We start from the raw sequence: 14,706 nt of genomic DNA on the forward strand, positions 1-14,706 counted from the left end.
GCCTTTTCTGCATCTATTGAGGTAATCATGTGGTTCTTGTCTTTGGTTCTGTTTATATGCTGGATTACGTTTATTGATTTGCTTATGTTGAACCAGCCTTGCATCCCAGGGATGAAGCCCACTTGATCATGGTGGATAAGCTTTTTGATGTGCTGTTGGATTCGGTTTGCCAGTATTTTCTTGAGGATTTTTGCATCGATGTTCATCAGGGATATTGGTCTAAAATTCTCTTTTTTTTTGGATCTGTTCCTATTCTGCCATCTTGGGCGTGCCCCCCTCCACTGTTCTTAAGAACACACTTAGGACTGAAATTCTCTATATTCAGTATCAAGTGAAGTCAGTTCCTCTGGGAAAAGATTAGGAGTTATTTATTTTAGGATCTACTTTTTTCCCAAGGAAAAATCTCTGAGCTGGGGCTCTGGAGCTGGGGGTAGGCACAATGGCAAGCTTTTCGCTGACTGTCATCCCCTGGTCTACTAGTTGAATGCTGTTGGAAGCGGGGAGGGACAGGAGCCTAAGGTGAAAGCCTAAGCAGCCTCCTGGCCTGCCTCTCCCAGACTCATAAGCCAGGGCAAGGGTGATCAGAGACCAAAGATTTTCAGTGCACAGCCTCCAAGGTAGAGCTTCCATTCCATGAGTAGAGGCTTCCAGAAGAAGGGAACCCCCATTACCTCTTGACTCTACTCACCTAGGACTTAGCTCCAGCAACACGTAGCTGATGGCAGGATGAAAAATACCAAAGTCCTGCTCCTACTGGGAAGAAAGCCTTCCAACTGTGATCTTGGGATAAAGAGAGCCTGCTGTTCTTGGCTGCAGTAGTGTGGAGTTCTGTCTTGCTGAGTTGTGAAGGTGGGGAAGGGAGCAGTCGGTTCAGAAACCATAGTCATCTTTCTTACCAAATTTTCATAGTGTAGGGAGGATAGTTTCTTCATTTGGTCTTTAAATGCTTGGAGTTTTTGTTTTATAGTTTTCACCAGTTTTTATTTGGAGTTTATCTTAATTCACTTGTATTGCTATAAAGGAATACCCACAGCTGGGTAATTTATAAAGAAAATAGGTTTATTTTGCTCATGGTTCTGTAGGCTATACAAGCAGCATGTACGAGCATCTGCTTCTGGTGGGAGCCTCATGCTGCCTCCACTCAAAGCAGAAGGCAAAGGGGAGCCAACATGTCCAGAGATCACATTGTTACCAAGAAAAAGGGGCATTGCTGGCCTGATACGTTAGAAGCCAACACTATGACACTGTGGGTGTTTTTTGTTTTTGCTTTTGTTTTTGTTTTTAGAAAAGAACTGCTTTTTATTATAAATTGACTAACAAGAAGACAGGAGTCCAGCTCAAATCTGTCTCCCTATGCTGGCTCTAAGGCAGTAATTTTATTAGTAAAGGTTCAAGCGGTAGATTCTGGGATCAGCAGGTGATTAGTAGAAAAGAGAAGGTCTGGAAAGTCCTCAGGGATGCGTGTTTGTTTATCTCTGCATGCTACCTCATGGGTCTCAAGTGCAAGTTTGGGAAGAATTAGTGTGAAATACGCAGTAGAAATTGGGCTGTGACATCGGTGAGCTCATTCCGTACAAACTGCAGTCAGCCATGTTGCTTCCAGCCAATTTCAACCGTTTTTTAATCTCACAAGCAGAGGAAGTTTTAGCATTTTAGCAAATTGTTCCTTATCTGCTATGTTGCAAACTCAAGAATTTCTGTTAGTCGTGGATTGTTTTTAACTCTTTGGGGCATTGTTTCAGCAACACAAGAGGAGCACCGGGAGAGGGAGGGGAAGGAAGTACCAGGCTCTTTTAAACAACCACCTCTCATGGGAACTAATAGAGTGAGAAATCACTCACCTCCCACCCTCAGGGAAGGCACTAATCTATTCATGAGGGATCCACCTCCATAGCACAAACACCTCCATTAGGCCCCTCCAACATTGGAGCTCCAATCTCAATACAAGGGTTGAAGGGAACAACATCCAGACTACAGCAGAGCTCCTCAGGCTGTCATGCTAGAAATAGCCTCTCTCCTCATCCATTGGAACAAGCAGTGTTCTGCCTCTGCTTGAAAACCACCTTCTTAGGGCAGGATATTCCATCTTTGGAAGCGGTAACTAAGATAATTCTTCCTTGGAGTAGGTGAAGCCAATTGATCCTGGTCCTTCCCCTGGGACCTACCAAAAACAGCTTAATCCTTCTGTTACAGTGCAGCCTTTCCAGTCCTTCATGTAGCTGAGGTCCTCAATCTCCAGCCCTTGGTGGTCCCTTGTCCAGGCAGAACATCCACAATCCATTTCCTCTATCTTCTCCACGCTATCATACCACATCTTGAGTATTACCATTGTACTTCAGGTGAGGTCATTTTAGAACAAAATGACGTCATCATCTTCCTTACTCTGGAATCTGTTTCTGTAAATGGGAACCAAAAGCACATTAACTTTTTTAGCAGCCACTTTGCATGGTTGATTAACAATTAACATACTGATATCAAACTCCCAATTCTGTTCACACATGCTACTGATGCATATACCCTTGGTTTCTGGAGCCAAGTGCCAGGCATTGCTTATATTGTTTCAGTTTCTGACCCTTGGGAATCATTTTTTCCTCCCAAGGATAGGGTTCTTTTCCCTTTAAGCCATTGATAAAATATTTCTATATAAAAAAGCCAAGGTTGGTCGGGCGCGGTGGCTCACACCTGTAATCCCAGCACTTTGGGAGGCCGAGGCGGGCGGAACACCCGAGGTCAGAGTTTGAGACGAGCCTGGCCAACATGGTGAAACCCTGTGTATACTGAAAAACACAAAAAATTAGCTGGACATGGTGGCATGCATCGGTAATCCCAGCTATTCGGGAGGCTGAGGTAGGAGAATCATTTGAACCTGGGAGGCGGAGGTTGCAGTGAGCCGAGGTCATGCCATTGCACTCTAGCCTGGTCAACAACAGCAAAACTCCATCTCAAAGGGAAAAAAAAAAGCCAAGGATAGAGCCTTACAGCTCATCATCAGAGACTTAGCTAACATCATTTATTAGCTCCCATGCTAATGCAGCTGAGAGTTAATGGCTGTGGGTTTTGCACTTCTTAATATGACACTTCTGCTTGAGTAGTTGTCTGTTCCCACTCAGATTGTCATATGTGTGTCTTATTATGGGGCTGTGTGTGAGACCGTCTCGGTGCCAGTAGTTCTCTATACTATCGTATGCCCTTTCTATATGGAAGGGAACTCCCTCAGCAAAACAGGAGTTCGCTCATGGCTACCATCTTCTTGGACGTTGAGATTATTGATCGAGTTACAAATGGGCCTTTCCCCTCCAACATGTTTCCTGATGAAGCTTTTAGGCACTTCCCACAATACATGGTAGTTATCTTCTTTCTCTTCAGTATGTGTGACAGAGCCACTAGCAGCCTGTCACTGTGCATTAAAACAAGTCAGGAGGCCGTTCTTAATTGTGCTGTGCTGAATTATCAGCCATTTGTAAAGGTCATGGGATTTGAACAGGGCTTCATAGATTGTACTGCTCTAATGTGTGTGATGTTTTCTGTCACTGCAGAGCATAGCCTTCTGCCTGGACCTCTGTCCCAAATCAATTGTGCCACCCTGAAAGCTCCCACGTCTTCATATAGTATCAAACATTGGATTGGGTGTGTTCGGGAAACTGGGGATCTCCATTGGCTAACGCAGAAGGGAAGGAGGAGGAGATGAACGTGGAATGTAGGCAGGGGCTTAGCGCAGTCTCTGCTGTGGCTGACAAGTCACTGCCTTGGGACTTTTATGTTTTGTTGTTTTCTACAAATATTCTAGGTGTGTTCTGGTTAGAATTTACATTTCTTCCATCATAATATTGAAATTTTGCTCCCTGGTTTTCCATGAAATATCAACTGATGGTGGGTATTATTCAAGGCATAATAACACCTCCTTAAAAGAGAGCCCCTGCTCTGTGTTGTCAAGCATCTGGATTGTGTTGTCTTCCTTCAGAGACTTTTGAGGTTTTTCTCTGGCAAGCTATTAATTACTATTAAATCAGCCACATATTTTTGAGGCTTATTTTGAAGTTCTGCTAGGGCAGATCCCCAGAGTATCCCTTTCCCTAGTACATGCCCTGTAACAGTAATCTTTCTGGATTTTTTAAAGATCTTCCTGTACTGACAAAAGAATATGTAATTATGGAATGGCCACAGTATGCTGTGTGGCAAGACTCCAGGTTTGCGCAGGACAGTGGCCCCGGAAAGGGGGTCAGTCTCACTGTCATCCATCTGTGTCCCTGTGCTGTCATTTTCATGCCTGTTTGTAACGGTGCTGCTCTCTGTCCTGGCATCTCGGGATAATGATGACTCGGGAAAATACCTCTGCTACATTGTGAGTGGCAGAATCCAGCTGTGATTTTTTAATGTTTGGGAATTTGAGCTTCCCCTGCCTGTGAGGCAGATACATTGAGATGGCCAACCCTTTCCAACCCTGTCAAGAAAACAGGAAGGCTGTCATGAATTTGACCAAGGAGCTACATTAGTTATCTAAGAATTCAAACTGTATTCTACATTTTTTTAATCCATTTTTTTTTTAATGTATAATGAGATGATCAGCTTTTGTCGCCACAGATTTTCCCCCAAGCTGTTGCCTTTCAAAGCAGGTTGGGCAAGGAGTAGCCAAGTCTGCAGGAACAGCATATGGGTTTCAAAGACTTTAAACCAATTGGGGGACATTTTCTTTTGTGAGGGAGCAAAACAGGTGACCAACACCAAACAGAAGATACTTAGGTTTCCTTATCTAATGACACAGCCTTCACCTAGTGATAACCTTATGATGGCACCACAAAGGATCCCGGTAGGCACTCGGGCAGATTCAGCATCAGCCCCTACAGACACAGACCAGGCAGCCCAGGGTGTCCACGAGAAGCCCATGAAACTGTATACATTCAGAGCACCTTATGTTTGTCACTAACATGTCATAGTGGGCTTTAGGGTTAGACCCGTTATCAAGAGTTACCCTGTCTCTTACAAGCTGTATTTTAATATGTCTAAACTTCCGTTTCCTCACAGGTAAATTAGAGAAAATAATTTCTCCTTCAATGGGCTAATGTACACATTAAACATAAAAGTAGCTAGCAGAAGGCCAGAGACTAATGGACAACAGGAAATGAGCTTTCTCCATTTCCCTTCCCAGCCCTTTCCTCACAAGAAAGAGCCTTGTAAGGTAGGCTGTGCAGAGATTTTCCCCGTTTGTAGTTGAGATAACTGATATGAGGAATATCAACACAACTAATTAGTGTCAGAGCCAAGTTCAGACTTTTTTTCTGTGATGGCAGAGGCATTCGTGAATGCCTAGTGTGTACCCAAAACTGTCATTACGTTGTATGTGAAGTGTCTCACTGGAGAACGAAGCTTAGTTCTTAACACTGGGCTTTGGTCTAGGCTTCCAAAGTCATTTTTAAGCAGAACACTAATAGCTAGCTATATTTATTTCCATTAGCTGCTCTCTCCTCTCTCCTGGGTCTTTTGTTTATACTTTATAGAATGATGGGATGAGTTTTGAAATGAAAGCAGAATCGTGAAGGATCCCCAGAAGGAGGGCAGGTGTCCATCAGTTTCACAGGAGCTTGATTAAGCAGATTGATCCAGGCGAGTCCTACACTGCTCCTCACATAACCTTTTGGGGCCCTTGAAAGTGACTTAGTCGGCTGGGCATGGTGGCTCACGCCTGTAATGGCAGCACTTTGGAAGGCTGAGGCAGGCGGATCACCTGAGGTCAGGAGTTCAAGACCAGCCTGACTAATATGATGAAACCTCGTCTGTCCTAAAAATACAAAAATTAGCTGGGCATGGTGGCATGTGCCTGTAATCCCAGCTACTTGGGAGGCTGAGACAGGAGAATCACTTGAACCTGGGAGGCAGAGGTTGCAGTGAACCGAGATCGTGCCACAGCACTCCAGCCTAGGCAACAAGAGTGAAATTCCATGTCAAAAAAAAAAAGAAAAAGTGACTTTCCTCAGGCTTCTTTCAGACCGCTACCGAGAGAATGGCAGATGAAAGGCACCTCTGGAACCGGGCTGTCCCAATTCAGATCTGGGCTCCGCCACCAGCCAGAGTGACCTGGCATATCACTGAATCCCAGGACCTGAGTTTCTTCACCTGTAAAATAACAATAAGAAAAGTACCTACCTCGTAGGGTTTTTGAGATGATTAAATGAGATGATCCACGCGCAGTACTTGTGACAGTGGCTGGCACATGGTCATTACACGATCGATAAAGCGAGCTGCTGCAGCGGGGAGGGAGGATTGTTCCTCTGTGTCGCATCTGAGAAAACGTAAACCAGCGTTTTTCCCTGTGCTGTGAACGGTCACCATGTTGTTTCTTTTTAATTGTGGTATTGAAGGGCTTGGGTTTTTAAGGTTATTTTTCAGTTAGCCTTTCAGTCTGTCTCTGTGGCCTCAAGCACTCACCTCCCCTAGAGCTGGTCATTCTAGGGTCATGACCACTATAAAAGAATCTCCTGCAGAGACGTTCTGCCACATTTTCCCCTCCTCTCTCTAGGCAGCTTAGCAGCTAGTCTGCCTGTCGTATTATTTCATTACCTAATTCATTATTAGCTGTGACCTACTGAGAGTTTTGAGGCATTAGAGAATGAGGGGCTATGAGGAGTCAGGTTCAATCTGAGAGCAAACTGTGTTGTGGGTGGGAATTTAGAAAAAGTATTTCCTGTTTGCAGAGGGGAAGGAGGTATGTATGTGGCTTTTCCTTTATCTCTGAAGCCAAACTTTGATTTAGGCAAAATTTTTAAATATTAAGGACCTCCAGTGTGAAACAGCTTAAGTGGTGGCAAAAGACTGGCTGAGGCTATAACAGATATAGGGAAAGATTTGAAAGTGAGGTGGAGGGCATACAGGGAGAAAAGGGGGAAATATGCTTCTCATTCCACTCGTTCTACTTCATCTCCACCTTCATTGCCACCAGAAAATTACAGAAGCGCCTGTAGGAGGCTTCTAGAATACCGAAAAGACATGATTGTGTTATGAATTATACAGAGTGGCCCGTGTCTCTCTCAATGATTTGATCCTCTCATGTGTTAGTGTGGAAAGATAATTAGGAAAGGAAATGTTAGGGTTTTGATTTCAGGATCTTAGTAGTTGTAGAGAGTAAGAAATGAACAAGCAGAGCTCAGACTTCTGTGACAGTCTGTGTCTTCGAGTATGATTTGGAAGGCTTCGTGTCCAATATCCCTAGGAGTAGAATCAGCCCTGTTCTTGAGAACTTGGTCTGTAAGGTGGCAGTGGATCATGGTTGTTTTCCTATATCAGAGCTTGATACGTTTGTTAAGAGGTCTGTGGCCAGGCACAGTGGCTCATGCCTGTAATCCCAGCACTTTGGGAGGCCGAGGCGTATGGACCACCTGAGGTCAGGAATTCAAGACCAGCCTGACCAACATGGTGAAACCCCATCTCTACTAAAAATAGAAAAAATAGCCAGGCGTGGTGGTGCGCACCTGTAATCCCAGCTACTGAGGAGGCTGAGGTAGGAGAATCGCTTGAACCTGGGAGGCTGAGGTTGCAGTGAGCTGAGATCATGTCTCTGCACTCTAGCCTGGGCGACAGAGCAAGACTCTGTCTCAAAAAAAAAGAAAAAAAGAGGTCTGTGGATCCTGAGAGCCCCGGTTTGTTTTCTTCCTTCTAGCGGATATGGTTACTGCTCCCACTTTCACCTCTGTGAGTCACTGAGCTTCGCACTGTGCTGGCAGCCGTGTTAACCCAACACCCCTCCCTGGGCTCTCAGAGACCATCAGGACCTCGCTTTCCACTGGATTTACTTTAATGCTGAGTACTACAAGGTCATTTCCAGGGTGGCCACTGTTTCTTCCTCTCACACTCGCTACAGTTTAATTTTTAGCTCTTAACACTGGACTTTGTTACATGGAAAGAAAGAAATTTGCTCTAACAGACAGCAGCAAATGCATTTTTCTGTCTTTCCAATTGGAAAATCACTCCTAACCAGTTTTATCCTGGGGGATTTAGTGGTCTGAGAATACTTTTATGTTTTTAGATGTGAACAGAGATTATGTTCATATTTAGTTGCTCCTCCTTTATTTTTTGTCTGACCCTAATTTGGCATCTGTAGATGGAAACTGTTATTTCTCTTCAGGGCTGCCATGTGTCTTTGTGACATTACCCCTAATTTGCTTCCGAATATGCAATAAAAGATAAAAGCCATGATTAGGCTCAGTATACATTACTAATTTTCTTGAACTTTCCATGCCCTAAATGCCTGTTAATCTCGTGGTGCCCACGTCTTCCCTGGATGGTGGAGTGTGGCCGGGGTGGCATTGCCCTTTAATCAGTTGGAACATAGACTCAGAGGAGAGATGTGACCTCCTCAGGTTATACAGGGAGCAGGTAACAGGATTGGAGCCCATGTTTCCTGATTTCATCCCACTGTTCTTTCTAGGGGGCACTTCTCTCTGGGAGTATAAACAACACAATCACGGTAATTACTGCCATTGATTGAGCATCAAATAGATGCTAAGCCCATATATGATGTCTAATTTTCACAACAATTCTGCAAAGTAGAGTTTCATAGATAAAGAAACTGAGACTGAGAGAAGCTAAATTCCTTGCCTAAAGCCACTCACCTAGTCTTGGGCAGAGTCCAGATTGAGCCCAAGTGTGTCAGAAGCCCTGCCCTGTGTTCTTACTGCATGGCAGAGGGTTGGTCACAACTCCAGTGATAAATAGTAAGAAATCAGAAATCTGCATGTCAGCCCTCCCATCCCTTCATTTGATCAGCAGATGATGACTCTGTGGCTACTCTGTGCAAGCACAGTACTGGGCACTGGTGAGCAAGACAGACAGGGAGCTGACCGTAGCAGCTCTCATTTCCATGAAGTTTTCCCTCTCACGCTCCGCATACCCACTCCTGCACATCCCCCAGCCTCCTTCATTACCCAGTTTTGCCTGTGCATGATGCTCTGATGCCCCCTTCCTTTCTGTTTCTGTAGCCACATCAGGACAAGGGCCACATGACGTTGTCCCCTGGAGACCGGCCCTGTGCGTGGTACCTGTGGGCCTTCCTGTGCTCTCTAGTTAGTAGTGCTCAGTGAGAACCTGCAGAGTCCCATGCATCTACTATGTGTTCTGCGTGCATTACCTTCTTGAATCTTCATAGCCACTTTATGTGGTATAGCTATAGTCATTATCCCCATGTGAGCAAAAACAAACAAGCAAGCAAAAAGTACCCACCTCAGAGACCTTGCCTAAGATTGTGCTGCTCATAATTGTTAAAGCCAGGGTTTGGGCTTAGGCTGATGAACTCTGGAGTGCAGGCTCTTACCCACCAACCTGTACAGTGCAGACGCTTGGGACAGGTTCATAATATAGGGCAAAGAAAAACGTCTTTCAATTAATCTTATACATAAACAAAAATGCTTCTGAAATCAACTTTTACCTATGGGTATCTCTGAATTGTAAGAAAAGCTAGTGTGTACTGAACCCTCTCCTGGTACTAGGCAGGCGACACTTTAAATATATATCTCATTTAATTTTTGGTAATCTCAAAAGGTAAGCATTACCCCTTCCTTCCCACAGGCGAGGCAGCTGAGGTTTAGAGAAGTGAGGTGACTTGCCTAAAGTTACATAGCAGGTTACTGTCAGAACTAGTATCCAGATTCTCCTCTGACTCCAAAACCTATGGCCGCCTCCCCCAGGATTCCATTTCTTCTCTCTGCATGTGAGTTGGATCAGGTCCACTGAGAGAAAAACCGCAGTTTGGCAGGTCCCACCACAGTAACAGGTGGAACAAAACAAGGCTGCTGTAAGAGCAGGCTGGACCGGCCCTTTTCCCAAAAGCAGCAGATGAATCTTGCAACCCCATAGGTGGCTACCAGCTTTATAATGAAACAGGGAGAGGATGAGATTTTTAAATGACAGTGCATCTCCTGTTACCAAGACAGAGAAAAGGGGTATCTTTGCTGGCCATGTGAAGTGATGGACATGGGAATGCAAGGCTGGAAGGAACTAACTAGCTCTGCATAGTGATGCCAAAGAGGGATCAAGAAACCTGAAAGGAACCTGTACATACGGGACATTTGGCGACTCCTTTGGGAAAAGGGTCCACAGACAGGTCAACCTGCAGCCACACACCAAGGAGAGTTCTTAGGGGACGTGCCAATTCTAACTCATGTTCAGCATATATGTCACTAATTGCTGGTAGCATGGATTGTTTTCAGAAGAATGAAGGAAGCACCATATTCTGCTTCAGCATCGTGTAGAGCACATTCAGAGGCTGCCTAGCCACATGATGTTGTTAATCGTATCAGTTTTTATTCTTCAGGGAACCTCAGAACCTGTTCTGGATCCACAGCAAATCCAAGCATTTGATCAGCTTTGCCGTCTCTACCGAGGAAGCTCCAGGGTAATGTTTGTGTGGTTGTTTATATTTTCATTTCCCTATTTATAATTTACTGCTTTAGAAAGGCAGTGTCTTGGAACCTCCTTCTAGCCTCCTCCTAACCTGGAAGGTGCCCTGGCATCCCTGTTATGGCTACATGGACAACAGACCCTGGCCCCAGGGAGCACTCCGAGCTTGGCAAAGAGAGCAAAGGAAGTAGAAAGCTGTCTGTCCCTTACCTACCATGACCTGTGAGGACACAGAAGGGCTTCTGTGTTTGACCTCCCTCCAGAGAGAGCAGGCCAGAAGGCTGATCCCAGGAGGGCTTTGCTTAGGATATGGATAGGTGCCCAATCTGTCCGAAGCCCTAGACCCTCCTGGGCATCTGCATTGGTTGAATTAGTTTTGGCCATGAAAGACAAATGCAAAGTAGTAGTGGTTTAAGCAAGAGAGAAGTGTAACTGCAGCCAGCCAGGGCACATCCACGCACCTCCCTCCAGCTTTCGTGTGTCTTGTGCTCTGCCTTCCTTAGCACGTGACTTAAACTTCTGTGGTTCAACCTGGTTGCTTCCACTTATCTCCACTCTCTAGAATTTAGACCCATGACCATGCCTCACTGCAATGACTGGGAAAATTGAATTTTATTCCAAAAGACCTCAGGCTACAATTCTTGGTCTACTCTAACTGGGGAAGAAGAGCACAGACTGGAGGGCTTCTAGCAGTCGCTGCCACCACATCAGACCAGGTGTCCCCCAGGCACTTCAGAAGCATACTCATCGCTTTCTCGACCTGTTCTTTGCACCTGGTGCCTGCCTCAGGAACGACACCTCTGTCTTCCAGCCACCCAGAGCAGAGACCTGACAGCACTAGGCTCACCCCTACCCTTCCTTCCACCCAACTGGGGACATCCTGTGGGATCTTCTCTACTAATCCCCTTTTGCCACTACCCCCAGTGGGGCCGCCTCATCACTCACGGAGGCCACTGCAGGTCTTCTGATTGGCTAGAAACCCTTCTGTCCCTTCTCCATGCTGCTGCCTGGCCACCCTTTCTAAACCCAAATGTGTCATACCCTTGTTTACGACACATTCTGGATCTCCACCACCTAAAGAATGAGTCCAAACCCTAGCATCTTCTCCACTCCCCAGATCACACCTCAATTCTAGCTGGTCCCATTTGTTTCTGAGCTTATCTCAAGCTTGTGCAAACTGCTGTGTCCTCTGCTTCTCTACCTGGGCCCCCTTCATGCACTCCCCATTCTTAGGCAGAACCTACTAGGTTACTTGGCAGCCAGAGAAAAAAGTGGTGTTCCTTCTTTGAGAGTTGGTCTGGGCAGAGGTTGTTACTCCAGGAAGCTTCTCCAGGGGTCTCCTGGATGCAGTCCAGCAGCTTTATTGAACTGGCCTCACCCCATCCCTTTCCAGCCTCAGCCAAGCTCTGCCCCAAGAGTTGGGTTTCTGGGGCCTTCCAAGGAGGTTCTTCTGCTTCGAACTGTTGAACTCTGATTTAGGGCTCATTGATTTCCAGATCACAAAGTTACCAAAGTAGAACACAAAAATACCTCTTTTCCTGGGAAATATATATATATATATTTTTTTGCAATTGATCTTCCCACCTCACAGTGTCAGAATGTGAAAGCATTGAGTTGAGCATCTGTTGCCCATTCTGTTCAAGGCATCGTACATAACAGTCATTGCAGAGAACGTCGCAGGCTGATGGGCAACTGAGAGGGTTATGGAAGAAAGGAAGTGGCACAAAGTGGACTCGGACAGAGCAAGGGACATCTCTTGGCCCCTGGCGTATTGCTTGAGTGGGCCTGCTCAGTAACTTGCAGTTAGAGCTTGAGTCAGAGTTACTGAGTTGTAAATGACACCATACATGTGTCTCTGGCCAGGACCTGGATTACTTGTGATAAATTGACGCTTAGAACTTAGGGGCCTTTAGATGTCTTCCCAGTTACCACAGCCACTGGTACTGAGTTTTCCACAGAAGTGACACATGGACACATGTGAGCTTGTGCCAACGTTGCCTGTGAGGGAAAAACCCTTTGCCAGAGGTCGGAGGCACCTCAAAGACATGGTGCCTGGCGGGTGAATCCCACATCGGTACTCACTGCTGGTGACCGAGGGCAAGTCACTTCTCAGGCCGCAGAGTTTCTGCCCCAGAGGTATGTTGTGAAGGATGAGAAATAACACACGTCAAGGACCTAGCAAAGTACCTATCATGGAAAGACACTTGATGCAGTCACGAGAGGCTGTTAGACATCCCCTCGGACTCCTGGCGTGTTTAGTAGACACAGACAGGGCTGCCCTGAGGAGTCTGATGGCCCGCTTGTCTCAGCTGTGAGCTCTCCATGGGCCAGGCTTTCACTGGCCTCCATGTGAGCCTGCGCAGGGTCCCTTAGAGTATTGGTAGTGGGACATGGTGGCCCGTCCCACAGGTCCCAACTGCTGTTATTAGGGACCGTATTGACCTGGGCTTGTGGGGTGGAAGTTAACTCACAAGGTTCTGGGAAGCAACAGGCAAAGACCCTAATCGTCAGGAAGTCTAAGGACCTTGGGTATAGAATTCTTGTCTCCTCTGGCCTTCAGGGGTACCTCAAGAGCCAGGCTGCCAGCTCCCTGCTTTTGCAGAAAGCCTCTTTAGGTGAAAGGGATGGTCCCCCCGAGGGGCAGAGTGCTAGCATCCCAACAGGCCGACATTAGCATCTCCTCCTACCCTTCTATCCTCCTCGACAGGTCTTCCAGAATTGAGCCACTGACAGAACGAGGGTACTGCTAATGTCATTGGTGGGAATAAGGAAGCTGGGAGCAGGGAGGACTCACTTGAAGGAGAAGGTAGAATCCAGGGGTTCCACTCTGGAGCCCCTGAGTTTGAGTTGGCAGAAGAGAGGTCAGAGTCAGTGGTCATAATTAGTCATTCACCCCCAAGGAGAGCGCACCAAGGTGGAGAGCCTGGAATGAGCAGAGCTGAGAACAAGCTCCTCAGCACAGGGCACATCCACAGGGAGAGAAGGGCGGCAGCAGGGGCAGCTGGAGGAGCCCTCAGCGCAGGGCCAGCCCAGGGTGGGAGAGCTCTCCAGTGCCAGGGAGAGCACAGTTTGTGTGTCCTTGGGAGCGAACCAGTCCAGTCTCATTACTGAATGAGGAAATTAAGGCCCCAAAGTCACACTGCTAGTTTGTGATATATGGACCTAAGATCCAGACCGTGCGTGTTACTATTCCTGCAACATAGCACCGTCTCTCATGTACCTGAAGCAGTGGATTCAGGAGCCTCTCTTCCCTCTGCTCCCCACAAACCTTAGCTGATGTGTGTCCTTCCTTTGCAGCTGGCTCTTCTCACGGAACTCTCCCAGAATCGCAGCAGCGAGAGCTATAGGCCATTCAGTGGCTCGCAGAGTGCTCCTGCTTTCAACAGCATCTTCCAGAATGAGAACTTCCAGCTGCAGCTCATTCCCCCACCTGTGACTGAGGATTGATGACTCCGTGGAGCCTAGCCCAGGAGAACCAGAGATGATCCCAAGGCCACTGGAGAGAGACCCCGCCTCTGGTGGGCTTGGCCTCCACCGCCTCCCACGCTTCTGAGAAGAGGTTCCAAATTGGGATCCTGTGCCCAGAGCGTCCACAGCACCATTCCCAGCGTAGACTCCCAGTCTTCTCCACATTGTTGTCATGGCGTCAGTTCACCAGACTCGTTGATTTTGTTTTGCCTGTTAAGCAAAGGAATGTCACATACCTCTGTCCAGCTTTTTAGGAAACACATTTTGCCTATTGGGACTTTTTCCATTTCCCCTGAAGCCTAGAAAGTAGATGGAACTCACACAAATGGCATTCCAGAGTCTGCTGTACTCCGTCTCCTCCAGCTGCTGGATAATACAGAGGAACTTCAACTTCTACAGGGAACAGTGGCTGGCCAGGCTGCAGTATAACTGAAACATGCCTTGGAGAGAGCAGAGACACTGTGGGGGCCAGGGCCATCTCCCTTTTAATGTGTTCGTGTTAAAACCTATTTGAGTATAAGACTTGCCCTTTCTAAAAATAAATGCTCTGTGTTTAAGTTCTGCAGGTCTCCTGGCTGGCTGGCTCAGTCTGTCAAGTCATGGAGGACATTTAGAGCCCTGTTGTCACAATTTTATTAGCTCAAAGTCAGGAATCCTGACTATGACAACCCTCCTTAATTCAGATAAGCAGCTCCATCGTCAGCTCTATTCAGAGCAGCCCAGCCACCCAAATGCTCCTGTGACAGGGGCTGGGCTGCCAACGAGAATAGTACTTAACTCAGTTTTTGGCTATGGGACTTCATGTATCATTGAACTAACCACCACAGGAGGTCACCACACCCGAAGACCTAG

The 14,706-nt window shown here is 46.7% G+C and overlaps 1 protein-coding gene across 3 annotated transcripts in view; it reads left to right on the forward strand.

Annotated features, from left to right (window-relative positions):
- VPS8 (vacuolar protein sorting 8 homolog (S. cerevisiae)) overlaps positions 1-14,425 on the forward strand; it is a 245,287-nt gene extending 230,862 nt beyond the window's left edge. For 2 of the 3 annotated variants that reach the window (XM_011981866.1, XM_011981867.1), the window contains exons 47-48: positions 10,301-10,381; positions 13,684-14,422. In XM_011981866.1, the coding sequence (XP_011837256.1) occupies positions 10,301-10,381; positions 13,684-13,833 (231 nt within the window). In that variant the 3' untranslated portion in view covers positions 13,834-14,422. Of the gene's footprint in view, positions 1-10,300; positions 10,382-13,683 lie in introns of all 3 variants that reach the window. The other variant, XM_011981868.1, reaches the window with a different exon arrangement.
- Positions 14,426-14,706: the final 281 nt, after the last annotated feature.

This window comes from Mandrillus leucophaeus, unplaced genomic scaffold, assembly GCF_000951045.1.
Source record: "Mandrillus leucophaeus isolate KB7577 unplaced genomic scaffold, Mleu.le_1.0 Scaffold231, whole genome shotgun sequence".
NCBI classification, from domain to species: Eukaryota; Metazoa; Chordata; class Mammalia; order Primates; family Cercopithecidae; genus Mandrillus; species Mandrillus leucophaeus.